The 18565-nt window shown below is 35.8% G+C and overlaps 1 protein-coding gene across 5 annotated transcripts in view; it reads right to left on the bottom strand.

Annotated features, from left to right (window-relative positions):
- Positions 1-18565, bottom strand: part of SCLT1 (sodium channel and clathrin linker 1) — a 235649-nt gene that overhangs the window by 119206 nt on the left and 97878 nt on the right. For all 5 annotated transcript variants that reach the window (XM_055550266.1, XM_055550267.1, XM_055550269.1 and 2 more), the window contains 2 exons: positions 17201-17266; positions 12635-12705 (listed from right to left, as the gene is read on the bottom strand). In XM_055550266.1, coding sequence (XP_055406241.1) covers positions 12635-12705; positions 17201-17266 — 137 coding nt within the window. The remainder of the gene's footprint in view (positions 1-12634; positions 12706-17200; positions 17267-18565) is intronic.

The following is an 18565-nucleotide window of genomic DNA, read 5'->3' as shown; positions in this document are numbered from 1 at the left end:
ACTCTGCATAGAAGTTAAATAACCAGGGTGACAATATACAGCCTTGACGTACTCCTTTTCCTATTTGGAACCAGTCTGTTGTTCCATGTCCAGTTCTAACTGTTGCTTCCTGACCTGCATACACATTTCTCAAGAGGCAGGTCAGGTGGTCTGGTATTCCCATCTCTTTCAAGAATTTTCCACAGTTTATTGTGATCCACACAGTCAAAGGCTTTGGCATAGTCAATAAAGCAGCAATAGATGTTTTTCTGGAACTCTCTTGCTTTTTCCATGTGGGAGGTATTGAAAGTAAGAATTGGCAGAGGCCGAACAGTAAATCTCACAAGCAGAGATCTCACAAGAGTAAATTTACTCACAAGAGTGAATCTAAAAAGAGCTTCAGGAAGGAACAAATAAGTTCAAGCATAAAGGTGGGCAGGTGTAGGGCTTATTTAGGGAAGAAGGGAAGGAAGACTGAAAAAGGCAATGGGGGCTACAACGTAAATGACCTTAATTGACAAGTTAGGCAATCTGTATTAATTTAAGGGCAATGGAGAGCTACTTAAATATGAGATCAGAGCTACACTTTAGGAATTTGAATAAAAGGCAGGGAATGTCTACATGAGTGATGGTAACGGTAAGTAAGCAGTTCCACTGGGAGAGATGGCATAGATCTTACAGAGACAGAATTTAAGGGATTCTATCCATTCACTCTTTGAACAAATATTTATTGAATGTTTATAATATGCTTTGCACTATGAATATAATCTGGACATGTTGAGTTTCACATGTTTGTGGCTCATTCAGGTTTTGTTTATTTTTAGCCATTTCAGGATTCCTATGCTTATTTTTATTGAGCATCAACCCAAACTACTCCCTGATAGCTCAGTTGGTAAAGAATCCACCTGCAATGCAGGAGACCCTAGTTCGATTCCTGGGTCAGGAAGATTCTCTGGCGAAGGGATAGGCTACCTACTCCAGTGTTCTTGGGCTTCCCTTGTGCCTCAGCTGGTAAAGAATCCACCTACAATGCGGGAGACCTGGGTTCGATCCCTGGGCTGGGAAGATACCCTGGAGAAGGGAAAGGCTGCCCACTCCAGTATTCTGGCCTAGAGAATCACTGTATAGTCCATGAGTCACAAAGAGTCAGACATGACTGAACGACTTTCATTTTCACCGGAACTACACTAAGCACTGTTGTCAGCACTGCTGATGCAGTGGCAAAAAGGGAGAAAAAGCCTCTGACCTCACAAAGTTTATATTGCTTTAGGGGGAGACAGACAACAAATATGTAAACAAATAAATGAGATAATTTCAGAATGTGATAATGCAATGAAGCAAATGATATATAACAATGGGAGAAAGACTTGGATCATCAGTGACAACCTGTCTATAAAGAAGGAATATTTGAGCTAAGCAAGACAATGGGGCTGATTTAAGAAAATCTAAGGTGAAAGTTAGAGAAGGAAATGGCAACCCACTCCAGGATTCTTGCCTGGAAAATCCTACGGCCAGAGGAGCCTAGTGGGTTACAGTCCACGGGGTTGCAAGGAATCAGACATGACGGAGCACACATGCACGCACACAAGGCGAAGAAATTACAGGCAGCGAGAATTAATAATAAATGCAAAGCGTATGAGAAAGGTACTTAATAAAGAACAATTAGCTGGGATGTATCATAGAAAAGTGTAAGATGAAGATAGAGAGGAAGGCAGAGACATCAGATAATATAAGTGCCTCTGGGCAAGGAAAGAATTCTGGAATTTGTTCCAACTGCAATGAAATCCACTGAGTGTTATATGCAAGTGAGTGATGTGATTTGCTTTATGCTCTGAGATTTTTTGGGCTGGTGTGTGGAGAATAAATAACAGTGGGGTAAGAGAGAAAGCAGGGAAAACAGAGAGGAGGCAAAGACGAGAGAGAGAGTGATGGCTTGGGGTAGCAATGACAGTGGTGATGACTGGACTTATGATCACCTGGATCAGGGCAAACATGACTTGGATATGAGGGTAAAGCAAAAGAGCAGAACCAAGCGAGATTCACTGGTCTGAAGATAGTACCAGTTACTAAGATGGGGAAGACTGCCCTCCTCACATCAATCACAGCAGTTCTACGTTTATCAATATATTAGGGTTTTGTGTTCAAGATTTTTAACTAAGAATAGTTTAAAAATCACTGCCCTAGTATTAAGTATAGAGCTCAACAAAGTAATCAAGACCAGAGTATACATGTGGGAAACACTGTCATTGAGATGGAAGTTTAAGTTGGGTAGGGTAAAGGTGATCATCCAAGGAGGGGGTGGGGCAGGGAAACTATGTAACATGGCCAGAAATTTACGAAATTTCTACTTTTAGCAGGTAGGATGGAAATGGGAAAAGCAAAAAAAAAAAAAAAAGGAAACAGTGACAAAAGTCACAGAAGAAATCAGGACACAAACAAAAAAGACCTAGTAGAAAAATTTTCAAGGACACAAAAATCATCAGTTGAAAAGAAACAAAAACCAAGGAGAAAGAATTAAGGCAAAAAAGATACCAGTCAACTTGAGGAGGAGAATAGAGATAGGGGACCAAATCCAAATTGAAAGAAATTCTAAGGAACAACTACAGCAAATACAGGTTTTTCCTCCAAGCAATTTCAAAGAATGGGAAGCAGAAAATACAGTTATCTGAGGAATCATCAGGGGAGGTATGTATACACACCTGAGGTCTTAGAAGAAACGATAAGAGACTACGATTTGTAAAAAGAGTGAATATAACTGATGGAACAACATACAAGAAGAAACAAGTTTAGGGTTGTACAGCTGGCAAGACATGGGGATATAAAAATAGAAAGGAGGGGAAAAGAAAGGAACGCTTTATCTAGTTCCTAGAAATTAACAGCAACAACAACAAAGGTAAGGCTGATTTCCAGAGCAATGAAGAGAAGTTTTTTCTATTGCAGAGATTAAGAAATTAGAAGACTGGAATTGACATGTACACAGTATTATATATAAAATAAATAATAAAAACCTAGTGTATAGCACAGGGAACTCTACTCAGTACTCTAATATGGGAAAAGAACCTTTAAAAAAGAGAGGATATATGTACATGTATAACTGAAGTCACTTGGCTCTATACCTGAAACTAACACAACATTGCAAATCAACTGTACTTCAATAGACATTAAAAAAAAACAAAAAACTAAAGTTCATTCAGTTAAGCAACGTGGCCAAATCAAGAGGAAATTTAAAATAAGAATACTAATCTAAAGCTGTCTGACTTCAAAGTCTATGCTCTTTATACTTCACATCACACAGAAGTGTACTTCTGGGTCAGGTATACAAATGTGGAGTGTCTGCAAAATAAAATTATCAATAAAAAATACATTTTGAAATAAACTAGTAATCACCTATTGTAAGAGGCAAAAGTTCCAAACACGAAGTTACGAATTTCTTTCTGCTGTTGACTAGTATGTTCTTGAAGTAAAGTCTCATATTCTTCTTTATGCCCGAAAGTTTAAATGATAAAGATACAAACATTTTTGAATAAGGGGTAACCCCATAAATAACATTAAAGCAAAACAGGGTGAAGAGATAGGAAACTGATAGCAAAACCCTATTTCTTAAGTTTTCTACTCTCAGAAAAACTAGCTGCCAACACATAAGAAACTGCCTGGCAATTCTTATGACTAAGCACATCTGCTCAGGGCCATTTCTCACATAGGATAGTTTCCAAGAGTCACTATGAATCAAAACTAGTGATCGATGAATTCCAGATTCCCATAGCATCTTTATAATAAAAGACACAATATTATTCAAATTGGGACATAAGACATCTGAGAAAAATCTGTTATCTCAGCTAAAATAAAACTATTACTTGGCAGAGGTATACATATACGCAGTCCCCCCTTATCTGCAGGAGATATGTCCCAAGACTCCCAGTGGATGCCTAAAACCGTGGATCCTACTGAAACCGACGTATACCATGTTTTTCTCTATACAACCATAAATCAAAGCTTAAATTGGGCACAATGAGAAATTAATGGCAAAAATTAATAAAAACAATTTTAACAATAATAGAAGTTTTGTGAATGTGGTCTTTCTCTTATTGTTCAAATTTAATTTCTTTTTCATCTTAACTAAACACTTATCACAAATCGTGGCTGTAACTTTTGCAGTTTGGTGCAACAGCAAAATCAGCATGAATTTCTGTTTCCTTCTTCACAATTTCAGGCAGATTTGTTTTTACCATTGGTCTTAGCAACCTCAGCAGAAGCTTTTTTTCTTTTCTTTTTTTTTTTTTTTTTTAAATTTTATTTTATTTTTAAACTTAACATAACTGTATTAGATTTGCCAAATATCAAAATGAATCCGCCACAGGTATACATGTGTTCCCCATCCTGAACCCTCTTCCCTCCTCCCTCCCCATTCCATCCCTCTGGGTCGTCCCAGTGCACCAGCCCCAAGCATCCAGTATCGTGCATTTTTCTTTATTAAACAGAGAATTTTCCCCATTTCATTAAAGGAAGCACTTTAAAGCTTCTCTGGCATATCTGAATTGCCGACATCACTATTCTTGTGCTTTGGGGCATTATTAAGTTAAATAACAGTTATTTAAACACAGGCACTGCAGTAATCCACTAAGTGACAGGATATGGCAGGATACAGTGGACAAAATTATGATCCACAACTGGGCATCACAAAACACGACGGCACAAGTTGTCTTCCTACAGGACTACTAAGCGGACACATGTTACTGCATGGCTGAGGAATATAAATGTCGTTTTCTAAATAATGACAGTCTAAGAAAACAGTTGTGCCCCCAAAGATTGGTGGCAAAATACACAAATAGAAAATCCACATAAATGAGTTTAGCTTTGCCCCTCTGGTGAAATGCAATTTAATGAATTAACTGACTTAACGACTCAAAAAGTTGATTTTTTTTTTTTTTTCCTTTTGAGCATCTTGCCAGATGTCTAGCACTGTCTTAGATGATGGTAAGGTAAAAAGGGCTACACAAAGATCCATACTTTTAAGGAGCTTAAAAACTAGCAAAGCGATTAACATGTAAAGAATTAAGTACATTAAAGTGTCAAATATACTGTGACAGATAAATGTGCAGCTTATGGCTGAGGCACACAGGAAGGCACATTTGGTTGTACCTGGGGAGGAAGAAACCATAAGATGCAGAAAGTGATTTCTAGAAGATATGACACTTCTGAACCTTGAAAGCTGAGAAGACATTTATCAGGAAAAGGCATTTTAGGCACCCTGAACAATTTGAGCACAGGGAGGGATTTATGAAATAGCACAGCCTGTTTGGGTAACTGGGAATAGTTCAGGAAACTGAGATGAAGAGAGACAAGGTATAGAGTTAAGTAGCCAGGGGTCAGGTCACAGAAGACTTCATGTCATGTTAAATAATTTCGATTATATCCCATAGGCATTTTGAAGTCACTGAAGGAGACTGACATGATCAGATTTTATTTCTGAAAGATCATTTTGATGACAGTATGAAAAAGGAAGATGGAGAAGAGGTAAGCCAATCTGGAGGTTACTGCAGAAGCTCAGATGAGATGATGGACTGAGCAAAGGCAATAACAACGTAATGATGCAGAAGTGAAGGATCTGAGAGACACTTAGAAGGTAGAGTTGGGACAGAAAAGAATTTAGGATGCCTCCTAATTTTGTGAAGCAGAAACTGAACGGTGCCATTTATAAATACAAAGAGAAGATTCAAGAGATATTAATAACATGCTAAGTTTATTACCTCTGACTTATCTTGGTAGAGATAACCAGGAGACGTCTGAGCTACAAAAATTTAATAAACTCTTATCTTTAGAGATTATGGAAGCCACAAAAGTGTATATAAGATGAAATAGGTCAAATTTCAACAATTTAGAGGCTTTCACATCATACATAAACTTAATAAACACTGTTTCTACATTGAGAGCACATATGTAGTATGTAAGTCCTCAATAAATAAAAATAGACTGCTAAGTTACAAATTCTTTATATGAAAACAGTTATCTATGCCTGCTAATGAGATCATTCCTTAATGGCTAAAGTTTTTTTTTAAATAAATACTCTGATAATGCCTCTCTAATGAAAAGATACTATGAACCCTTACACAAATGCTTTTGAGTCAATTTTTACACTACATACTTTTACAAAGATAATACTGTTGTTCCCAAAAGACACACAAATGAAGTCCTTTCCTTCAAAGACTTCACAAGGAAGATATAAAATCTGAGCACACATGGCCTGAAAAGTAAGTATTTTCATGACTCAGCTGGATATACATTATAAACAAATATATATGACAAAAAAATCACCTATAGAAAAAAACAGCATAAAATCTCAGTTAAAAGGAATAAATGCTCAGTATATCCACAAGAAAAGAACAGTAAAAAAAATCTGCTGGAATGAATGAGAGAAGTATTCCTGGACAAGGCAAACTTAAACCAGATTTAGAAAATTACAAATTTTCTACAAAACAGAATAAAGATCAAATGCAAAAAGGAAGGAATGGAAAGTTCTTCATGAGAAACAGCAAAATGACTATCGTATCTAACTGGAGGGTTGGGAAAGACCAGGTGAATGAAGGTTCTTTGAAACTAGGCTGACAAGTTTTGTCTGCTATGATGAGTATCACTAGAAACTCTTGAAAAGAAAAATGATAAAAGATTTAATTATAAATTCACATGATTCTCATTTTTTTTTGTATTATTAACATCAAACAACAAATTGAAACTAGTAAATTTTCAGTAAAAGTATACACTTATACAAAGCTAGTGTTTAAAGAGCTTCTAATGTAGTTATTTTTGGCACAGATACACACATACAGGGCATCTCAAAACCTAAATTTTGGTAATATCAATATGCCCATCATTCAGAATCTGTCAAACTTGAAAGCAACATCCTTTTCCCTAAAAGAAGCATCTGCTTATCCTTCTGTTCTTTCAAGCCTGTGGCAGGAAAAGCAAGCATAGTTTTATGTATACAACTCTGAATTGCTTAGTGTTAAGCTATGTAATATTGTCAGTAAATATTATGGCAAAGTTGCTCATGGACAGTTAAACACTTAAGATGTTTTAGGCTTTAGAAAACCAAAACTAGCTTTGTTAATCTGTAATCTCAATTTATAATCTTCAGACTCAGATGCCCAAAAACCAAATAACATAGTTGTCAAAAAACAATATATCCACTCATCATTCTTTAATGATCAACTTTCATTCTTGACTTCCTTACTGCTGTGAATACTGTTCGAGTCAGGTTTAGAAACGCACTAGAGTAGCAATTACAAAATACAAGTTCTAATTTAGCTCCTCTATGAATTTGTTGTGCAACCCCGGAAGACAATTTCTGAGTCTTTGGTTCAGTTTGGTTTCTTCTATAAATTCAGGAAGTTGAGCTAAATGATTATTAAGATACCTTTAGCCATAAAATTTCTTGATTCTTCCAATGTCCTTCCCCAGTATCAAAAGCCCAGTCTTTTTTTAAAGACTCTATATAGAGAATTAAACTAAAAACTCTATATAGAGAAAATGGGCAGAACTTGGTGATACTGGGCTAAAGGGCATTAGAAGAATCATGAAATTTTATGGCTAGAGGTTATCTTAATAATCATTTAGCTCAACTTCCTGAATTTATAGAAGATATCAAACTGAACCATAGTCTCAGAAACTGTCTTGCATTATCATCATATTGGGTTTCCCAATATGGTGGCTCAGATGGTAAAGAATCTGCCTGCAATGCAGGAAACCCGGGTTCAATCCCGGGGTGGGGAAGATCCTTTGGAGAAAGGAATGGCTACCCACTCTAGTACTCTTGCCTGGAGAATTCCATGGACAGTGGAGTCTGGCAGGTTGCAGTCCATGGGGTCGCTAAGACTGAGACACAACTGAGCGACTAACATAACAACAATCATATTATAGTAGGTCTTTATGAACCAATTTTCTTATTCATTTTTCTTCCATAATTTCCACACCCTGATTTATCCTACTGATATCATAAACCTCATATTCTTTTATTCTTCCACTCTTTTCTGAACCTTGAATGCAGAGTTGAGTTAATCACACTATTCTTTCTGTGACTCCATGATCTGCCCATGACTATTAGCTGTGAAAAATCTGCTCTTATTTATTTTTATATTCCTGTTCATTCCCAATCTCTCATTCCCCTTCATTTTGTAGGTTCACATTAAAATATGATACATCCTTGCTGCTGCTGCTGCTAAGTCTCTTCAGTCGTGTCCGACTCTGTGCGACCCCACAGACTGCAGCCCACCAGGCTCCCCCGTCCCTGGGATTCTCCAGGCAAGAATACTGGAGTGGGTTGCCATTTCCTTCTCCAATGCATGAAAGTGAAAAGTGAAAGTGAAGTCGCTCAGTCGTGTTCGACTCTAGTGACCCCATGGACTGCAGTCTACCAGGCTCCTCCATCCATGGGATTTTCCAGGTAAGAGTACTGTAGTGGGGTGCCATTGCCTTCTCTGGATACATCCCTAGATATATACATATACTGGTAAAATATATATTATTATATGCATGTATGTATTTTTGTGCCATAGATCCATATTTTTACTTTCTCAACATAACCTTGTTTTCTAGCTCTACCCTATGATTCTGTTACTACATCTTTACATGTAAATACATGTTTCTAAATGATGGACAGTATTCCACAGGATGCAATTACCATATTTTACTATCCTTTTCCCTATACTATTTCTGGACATGTTTTTATTTTATTCTTTAATAACAGTACATGCATACACACATGCACAATATATGCGTGTGTGTATATATATACACACACATATGTACATATATTACACACATACTTTAAAATTATTTTACATATATGAATATGTCATATATAACTAAAACACACATGTCCATAATCTATGCATTGTTGTTTAAAACATTTGAAATGTATATGAATTGTATCATACTATAATTGTCTTTTACCTTGTTGTTATATTCCACAGTATTAATCTGCATTTTCCTGATTGCTATATTTTTTGAAATGTTTGGAAAAAAAAAAAAAAAAAGAAAGAAATGTTTGTTCATATCCCTTGCCCAATAGTGTATGGATTTTTATTGATGCTTAGGCAATGTGTGCTCAACACTAATGCAGTGTCAGCTGCACGCTTTGCAAATGTCTTCATTTGACTTATATTAATTTTTATAATGCAAGTTTTACATTTTAACATACTCAAACAAATCAATTTTTACCTTTTTGGCTTGCATTTAAATTTTGATTAAGAAGTAGTTCCCCAGCAAAATTTATTAAAGGGAGATTTTTTGTTTTGCTTTGTTCTTCTCTAGCACTTATTGCCTCTTAACATACTAAGATATCGTGTTTATTGTCTGCTTGCTCCTGCTAGATGTAAGTTCCAAAAAGACAGAGGTCTTTAGCTATATTGTACATTGATGTATCCCATGTATAGAGTCTGGTACATAGCTGATGCTTGCTAAATATTTATTGAAAGAATGGATTCAATGTTTTAGAGAGGTGTGTTAGATCAAGTTGTTAATCACATAAGTCACATCTTTTATATGAGTTAAATTTTTATCAGATTTAACTTATATTTAACAGATAAAGATCATATCAGTGTTAAAATCTTTACTAGCATTATGGATTTGCTCTACCACGTCTTGTGTTTCTGTCAGTTTATGCTTTAGTATCTAGTATTTTTATGATAAAACAATTTTATTTTATTATTTTTTTATTATTATTTTTTTTAATTTTATTTTGTTTTTAAACTTTACATAATTGTATTAGTTTTGCCCAATATCAAAATGAATCCGCCACAGGTAACAATTTTAAAAACATGTTTTAAAAAATGTATATAACAAAAGATTCAATCAAATTGGCCTTTCTTCTAAACATCCTAAATTAGATAAGATTCACCTTAATTTCTTTAGCAGTATTAAAATTTTATTTAATCACTATAAATAATAACAATATCTAACACTAACTATATGTATTTACTGTTCTAAAATGGCTCTAAGTGTAATGTCTGATGGATAGGTAGCCTATAAAAAGGCTACTAAATATTCTATTAAATATGAAAAAGGAGTAAAAGTAGAAAGTGAATTTAAGAATTTAACTAATAAATATAGCGTATCCATAGTAGTATACTATACAATGTTATGGTTGATAATATTGATATGATATTCATATTATCTATAAGTTTAAAAAAATAGGCTATTAGTGTGTATACCACGCCCCTTTTTTTTACTAAAATATTTAAATACACAAACCTAAGTTATACATTTAAGAAGTTGATAATCAGATCAGATCAGATCAGTTGCTCAGTCGTGTCCGACTCTTTGCGACCCCATGAATCGCAGCACGCCAGGCCTCCCTGTCCATCACCAACTCCTGGAGTTCACTGAGACTCACGTCCATTGAGTCAGTGATGCCATCCAGCCATCTCATCCTCTGTCGCCCCCTTCTCCTCCTGCCCCCAATCCCTCCCAGCATCAGTCTTTTCCAATGAGTCAAATCTTCGCATAATAATAGTTACCTCTAAATAATGGAATTATGAGATTTTTATTTTCCACTTGAGTTGCATAATAACTTTGGTCTTTGTCTAAGCTTCTAGGATGGGGCATATAAACCCTTAACTTCCCAAGTAAGGGCAATGTCTTTACTTGAGACTACCCCGGAGTTTATGCTAATGAACTGGTTCATGGTAGGCCCCTATAGAGTTTTAGGATGGGAGGAGGTCTACTAGAAAGACCAACCATGTAACTACAGAGCTGGGGCTTTGAGCCATGTTATATAGGCCCGACCTCCTGACCCTCAGGGAGGGAAGGAGATCTGGAGATTAAGTTCAATCAAGTGATCAATGATTCATTCAATTAGTCATAACACTTAAAATTCAGAAACTGATTCACATAGGATTTTGCTCTTTGATGCAGTCATCATAAATTTCACTTAATTGTAATGTAAGCTTGTCTACATTTAATATAAAGCATGCTTAGCCACTCAGTTCTGTCCAACTCTTTGTGACCCTTTGCACTGTAGCCCACCAGGCTCCTGTGTCCACGTGATTCTCCAGGAAAGAATGCTGGAGTGGGTTGCCATGCCCTCCTCCAGGGGATCTTCCTGACCCAGGGATCAAACTGTGTCTCCTGGATTGCAGGCAGATTCTTCACCTGCTGAGCCATCAGGAAAGCCCAATATAAAGCATATGCACATAATAAAATCTCAGTAAAAACTTAGGACACTGAGGCTTAGGTGAGACTCCTGGTTAGTAAACACACTGATGTCCCAGGAGGGCAAAACACACTGATTCTATTGGGAAAGAACACGAAGCTCTGCTTTTGGGATCTTTCTAGATCTCACCGAAAAGTCTCTTCTTTTGGCTGGTTGTGATTTATGTCCTTTGTAATAAAATTTTAATCACCAGTATGGTGCTTTCCTGAGTTCTCTGAGCCATTTTTGAGAACTATCAACCCTGGGGGTTTAGGGGGAACACCAACATATTTGCATTCAATTGATCAGAGAGGTCTGAGTGACCTGGGGACCCCTCAACTTGTGGCTGGTGTCTGAGTTGAGTGTAGTCACACTGGGCACTGTGCTCTTAACCTATGGAGTCTGTATTAACTTCCTGTCAGAATTTTATTGCAATGTGATGTCTTCATACTATCCAAAGTGCTTTTATAATGGACTTACATTACTTTTATAATTTAAAAAACTTTCATTTTGCAAAAATAAGAGGAAGATGATCTTGCAATTAAATAAATCATTACTATTTTAAATTGCAAAATCATTAACACTGAAAGAAATAAGAATTAAATAAAAGCCCAGAAGTAAAAGTGTCTAGGGAGAAAGAAAGTAAATTTACTAAATTAAATTTTAAAAGTTCATGAAGTTAATAAAATAAAAATATAAAGAGTGGTATATAAAACTTTGTAAAGTAGGTCTTTAAAAAACCCAATTAATGTATTTGCAGGTGGTAGGAAAATACAAAATAAATAGCAAGGTTCATTTAACAAAGAGTAACAATGTATTTTTTATAAAATATAAATATACAATTTAAAGATATTTCTATATGACAGCATCACAGTACAGAACCTTATATGACTGTACTTCTGAATTTTAAGTATTATGACTAAGGGGAATGAAAAGTGAAAAAAGGTTTATTTTTGGTCATTTGGAGTTAATCCTCTGAAGTCTATTAATGCAACGACTATTGAACCACTGGGTCATAATGTATGTATGGTATTAAGCTGAGTGATTTTTAAAAACCCCTTACTATCTGCCTTCTCCTCCCCTCCCCGGTCTCACTTCCCTACTTCTCTACTGCTGTTCACTGGTATTACCTCTAAATAACGTACATGCTTTGAAACTCTTCGGGTCTGCTTATGAGGGAATTCAAAGAAAAATATGTGTAGAAACAAATTTTTAAGAGGACTGATTTTTTTCTCTAGGCACTGCATTTGCCATCATGGGACATCCTTTCACATATATGTATTATTGTTGCCTCCTGACTGACAGTCTTGATTTCAGTCTCTTCAGACTCAAAAGGCCATGCACGTGAGAAGTAACTGACAGAAGTTTAAAAGGGAGGGGGAAAAAAACCCACTCATGGAAAGAACTATGACATCATCACTTCCACTGAAGAAAAGTAATTATTATAACAAAAATTATTTTTGACAATACCTAAGTTGTTTTCGGAGTTGCTCAATTTCCGCACTTTGTTCAGTTACTGTTTTCAGAAAATGTTGATTAGTCTGCCACAAGAAAAAAAAAATAGAAACATTTAGTGTTAGAACATTTAAAACTCTATGTCAGACTAACTACAGGGTATGTAAGTGAAAAAAATGAACTCACGATAATGATTAGATTTTTTTTAATGATAAAATATAGCCCTAGCCCTATTTCCTTGCCTTCCCTATTTCGGCAGACACCTGCTTTATTTCACACTACTTGTATTTACATTTCTGCACCTTCTGATTTTTTCCTGCCTTCTAAGCCTCCTTTGCTCACCTAAAGAGCAAAGTCTTTCTGTGAAGTCTTTTTCTATGTAGACAGCTACAGGTGGTGTAGAATTCATGTCCCCAGCCTGTAAAGAGCTGGGGACATGAATTCTCTAAGAGCCCAAAAACAATGAATGAAGGAAACTGGCAGGTAAAAATCCCAAATTCCCTTGCCCTATGGTAGAATAACTCTAAGCCTGTTTATAAACTGGCTTCTAGAGTTCATTGTGGGATTAAGTTTCAGTTCAGATCAGATCAGTCGCTCAGTCGTGTCCGACTCTTTGCAACCCCATGAATCGCAGCACGCCAGGCCTCCCTGTCCATCACTAACTCCCGGAGTTCAACCACAGGGTTAATTTGCTTAACTAATAAAAATCCTTTACTGGCTGCCTTGTTCTTCCTTCCTAGTCTTATTTCTCCACTCCCCTACTGGTTTTTCCTGGTATTACTGCCCAAATAAATTATATACGTTGGGACGCTTTCCTCAAGGTCTGCTAATGCTAAAGTAAGATATGAAACAGCTTTCCAAGTGTACAAAAACTCTTTTTCTAAGGGAATTATCTTCCATAAGTGCTGGTTTTACCATGATGATACAAACTCCTTATCATTACCATTAGCTATATGCCTTAAAGGCAACGTCATATAAATTATTATTACCTTCTAACAGATAGTCTTGTTTTCAGTCTCTTCCCATTTTAACAGATCATTCACACTTCTCTCCAACTAAAGTCCCTGAAGCAGTTTTCACTGAGCTTTTTCCATACTCTACCCAATTTCATGGACTTCATATTTTAAATACACTTTTGTAATATCCCTCTACTTGGGATATCCTCATTCTGCCAGCATTCAGCACTGCATACCCCATGTGGTCCACTCACTCTTAAGACAAAACTGTTTCCTTTTTGCATTTTGATAAAACTTTATATATACTTTCATAATGCACACTGCAGCACATTTAAGTACTGTATTTAAAGTTTAATATTCCTTGCTACAACTTGAGCCTATTTTTGAAGACCAGTTCCACTCAGAACTGCCAACATCCTGCACATGATTCAGTACATTCAAAGTACTTGCACCTTTGAGGAATGAATGAATTCCTAATTAAGACATGAAAGAGAGCCTGAGGACTACACCTTTACCTTGGGAAGTAGACAACTACAGTACAGAGTTTAATATTTAATTCACAGGCTACAATTTAAGAGACCATCAAGGCATACAGAGAAAGGATAGAATAATGAGAGGTAGGTAAATTAAAAAGTTAAAACAGAAAAGTGGATGTGACATAGGGCATAAGCTATGCAAGACATATGATTATATAACTGAAAGGCTGACTTGAAAATGAAATGATTTTGTTCTATGTTATTCCAAAAGATAAAAATCATACATCGGTGGGAGGAAATATGGTAAAAAGATTTTAGCTTTCTAATAATTAGCATTCAAAGGAACAGGCTCTTTGGGGGAAATGACAAAATCTCTTACAAGGAAGGGATATTAAAAGCAGTGACTAGAGGATCATCTAAGCTGAAAAGCATTTAATAGAAGGATGCCTATATCATTTGAGGGACTAGATGATCTTTAATGTCAATTCAAATTCTCCTGTGAAGCTATCTCAATGACTCAGCCCAAACGGATTCATGTTTCTGAATTCCTTTATAACGTTTGTAATGTACCATTAATGTTTTACTATAACATATAGTCTTTGAACTGGCATAACTAGTGCTTGTGTTTTTTTACTATATGTGAGCACTTTAAAGGTAGATTATGTAGTGTAATTAGTGGAAGTATACATTAGAATTGTGAATTTTAAGAAGCTAGCGTAGGGAACAATCACACATAACCTGCTAGCAAGCCTAGTAAGAGCTCAACAATTGCATCTGAATATGGCTTTATGATGTTACATATTTGTGATCAAAAATAAAATTATGTAATATATCAATAATATAGAATTTGCAGATTCATAAAGGACCCTGAAAGTCTCCCTTTCAATCACCAATTATTTCCAATGTCATTCCTATTCTACCAGTTAGACAGGGGCTCTGTGAACAGATGCACATTTCTCTTTAACTAGAGAACCCATGACAGTGGAAGGAACTTAGTATGCAATTGACAAATATTTTTGGGTTACTTTATAGAGATGAATAAATCTCAAGAAAAATATGCTTTCAGTAAAGACAATCTGTAGGAAACATAAACTCTTATTGTATCTATAGTAATAATAAATAAATATAAACATATTTTTAGGTATCATTTAGTTCAGGGCATTTTACATTCTGCCTATTACTAAAGTACACTGGTTGTAAAAGATTTTATTTATTATATACTCATCAACTTTCTGTACATATATAGGAATCTATTCGTTTAAAAGTTTATTCATATAATCAGAAAAATTTTTAATGGAAATTATTTGATTTTGACTCAAATTTGCTTCTCAGACCATGCTCTGAATGCTCTTGAGATTTACAAAATCTTTACAATCACATAACATTTACATTTCGTAGAGTCTTCTTTATACCTTAATGTATGATGTATTAAGACAAACTCTTAAAAAATTTCTCTTAGTATTTTTCTTTAACCACAGGATAGTCTTTTCTTTGCTCCTTATAACATAAGTGCTTCATCCAACTTTCATTTCTGTATCTCTATTATTATATCCATAGTTTATTATTCTTAGTTTTGGTCTGTTATTATGAACACCTTACAATTTTTTTCTTTTTGGGGGGGGCGTGGGCTTCCCTGGTGGCTCAGATGGTAAAGAATCTGCCTGAAATGTGGGAGACCTGGGTTCAATCCCTGGGTTGGGAAGATCCCCAGGAGAAGGGAATGGTTACCCACTCCAGTATTCTGACCTGGAGAATTCCATGGGGTTGCAAAGTCAGATGTGACTGAGTGACTTTCACTCATTCACTAGAAATTTTTTATGTCCTGTAAATATTTACATAGTTTTCTATGACTTTCATCAGAATAGGGTTGAATAAAATAAAATATGGGCACTGTGGTATAAAATTCCAAAGGATTATGTTAATAGCACACTTTTAGGAAATACTGAAAGGAAGAATAAGCAATTGAGACATTAGGTTAAATTATTCATGTCATGTAGAAACAAGACTTCTTAATTAAGGAAATCAGTCATTTTATTTTGGAGCCCTTTAGTACTATTTTAAAACTCTAAGAAGCACATTATTAAAAATAAGTGATTAGAAATTTCCAATATTAACATAAATAGGGAGAAATTTAGTAATTTTTACATGGTTAAAGGAGAAATTTTTTAAAGTAGAATAAAATTGATTGGATAAACTTACTTTTAATGGCACAACTCCACTCTTAAACAAAGACATTTTCATTAGGAACTAACAAGGATTAGCAGGGTAACTAAGCAAAATGAAGAAAGGAAAGAGAGGAATTACCTGAGATGTCATAATCCTATTACTCAACAATCAGGTAAAATAAAATTCCAAGAAGTAAGACAAAAAACAACAACAACAAAGAAAAGTGTGTGTGTAGGGGTTAAAGAGCAGAACTGGGAAGGCTAATTCTATTTCTTTTGGGAAAAATTAAAGGGAAATTTAGGTGTAGCAATTCAGGTGATGGGTGGTCAATCAACTAACAAGTGGTTCTCAGTGTCCTACTGGTTTTAAGCATTTGGGCTACTCATTTGTCTAGCAATTCCACCATTCTTAGTTGATACCTAGTTGACTCATTGGAAAAGACTCTGATGCTGGGAGGGATTAGGGGCAGGAGGAGAAGGGGACAACAGAGGATGAGATGGCTGGATGGCATCATTGACTCGATGGACGTGAGTCTGAGTGAACTCCGGGAGTTGGTGATGGACAGGGAGGCCTGGCGTGCTGCAATTCATGGGGTGGCAAAGAGTCGGACACGACTGAGCGACTGAACTGAACTGAACTACCATATTCTAGAAGAAATACTAAGGATAAAGAATGAACCCTACTCTTGAGGCACTCACAGTCTAGATTATTCTCAGCAGATCTTACCAAGAACCCTAAGAGCATTTTCAGATCAGAATATATTCCAGATAGATGTTAGTTTTATATCTCTAGAACCTACTGTAAACTCCCATGTCATGCTACTGAATGCAAAAGAAAAGATAGATAAAAAGAAAAGAGTACTGCCTACCTATTTTAATTTCAAGTTTTTTATCTTGTTGATTTACCTTAGCAAAAATACAACTACTTACAGTGACAATTTCTAATTTATGTAATAAGTGCACTAAATGGATATTTTCACTTACCAATTCTACGTTCTCATTAGTAACATGAAGATGCTTGGTCAGCTGCTGAAAACTTGTCAGCTGATCCTATAGCAGGAAGAAAGGGTACATAAATAACATTGTGTTTAAAACCCATATTTAAAATTAGACTAAAATCAAGTCTAAAATCATTATGCCTAAATCTAGATGACATCACTTGTATTTCTTCCAACAAGTACTATGAGACCAATATCAAAGAAATAAAAATAAACAAATGTTTAATGACTACAAAATTAAATAAGTTGACAATATGGAAACTAACGTGGCTAATTATTTTATGTAAAATCATTATTTCAAGTCTCTTATCCTCATCCATCAGAGGGCAGACAGAATTAAAACCACAATCACAGAAAACTAACCAAACTGATCACATGGATCACAATCTTGTCTAACTTAATGAAACTATGAGCCAGGCCATGTAGGTCACCCAAGATGGACGGATCACGATGGACAGTTCTGACAAAAAGTGGTCCACTGGAGAAGGGAATGGCATACTACTTCAGCATTCTTGCCTTGAGAAAGCCATGAACGGTATGAAAAGGCAGAAAGATATGACACTGAAAGATGAACTCTTTCATGAACCAATGAAAGATGAACCAATAGGCTGCTGAAGAAGACTGGAGAAATAGCTCCAGAAGGAATGAAGAGGCGGAGCCAAAGCAGAAACAACGCCCAGTTGTGGATGTGTCTAGTGGTGAAAGTAAAGTCTAATGCTGTAAAAAACAACATTCCATAGGAACCTGGAGTGTTAGGTCCATGAATCAAGGTAAATTGGAAATGGTCAAACAGGAGATGGCAGAGTGAACACTGACATTTTAGGAAACAGCGAACTAAAATGGATCAGAATGGGCGAATTTAATTCAGATGACCATTGTATCTACTACCGTAGGCAAGAATCCCTTAGAAGAAACAGAGTAGTCCTCATAGTCAAAAGAAGAGCCCAAAATGAAGTACCTGGGTGCAATCTCAAAATAGAATGATCTCTATTTGTTTCCAAGGCAAACCATTCAATATCACAGTAATCCAAGTCTATGCCTCAATCACTAATGCCAAAGAGCTGAAGTTGAATGGTTCTATGAAGAACTACAAGACCTTCTAGAACTAACACCAAAAAAAGATGTCCTTCTCATCACAGGGGACTGGAATGCAAACGTAGGAAGTCATGAGATACCGGGAGTAACAAGCAAGTTTGGCTGTGGAGTACAAAATGAAGCAGGACAAAAGCTAACAGTTTTGCCAAGAAAATACACTGGTCATAGCAAACACCCTCTTCCAACAACACAAGAGATAACTCTACAAATTGACATTACCATATGGTCAATATTGAAATCAGACTGATTACATTCT

This window comes from Bubalus kerabau, chromosome 16 (assembly GCF_029407905.1).
Source record: "Bubalus kerabau isolate K-KA32 ecotype Philippines breed swamp buffalo chromosome 16, PCC_UOA_SB_1v2, whole genome shotgun sequence".
NCBI classification, from domain to species: Eukaryota; Metazoa; Chordata; class Mammalia; order Artiodactyla; family Bovidae; genus Bubalus; species Bubalus kerabau.
The sequence above is the reverse complement of the archived record's forward strand: the minus strand, read 5'-3'. Positions and strand labels throughout refer to the sequence as shown.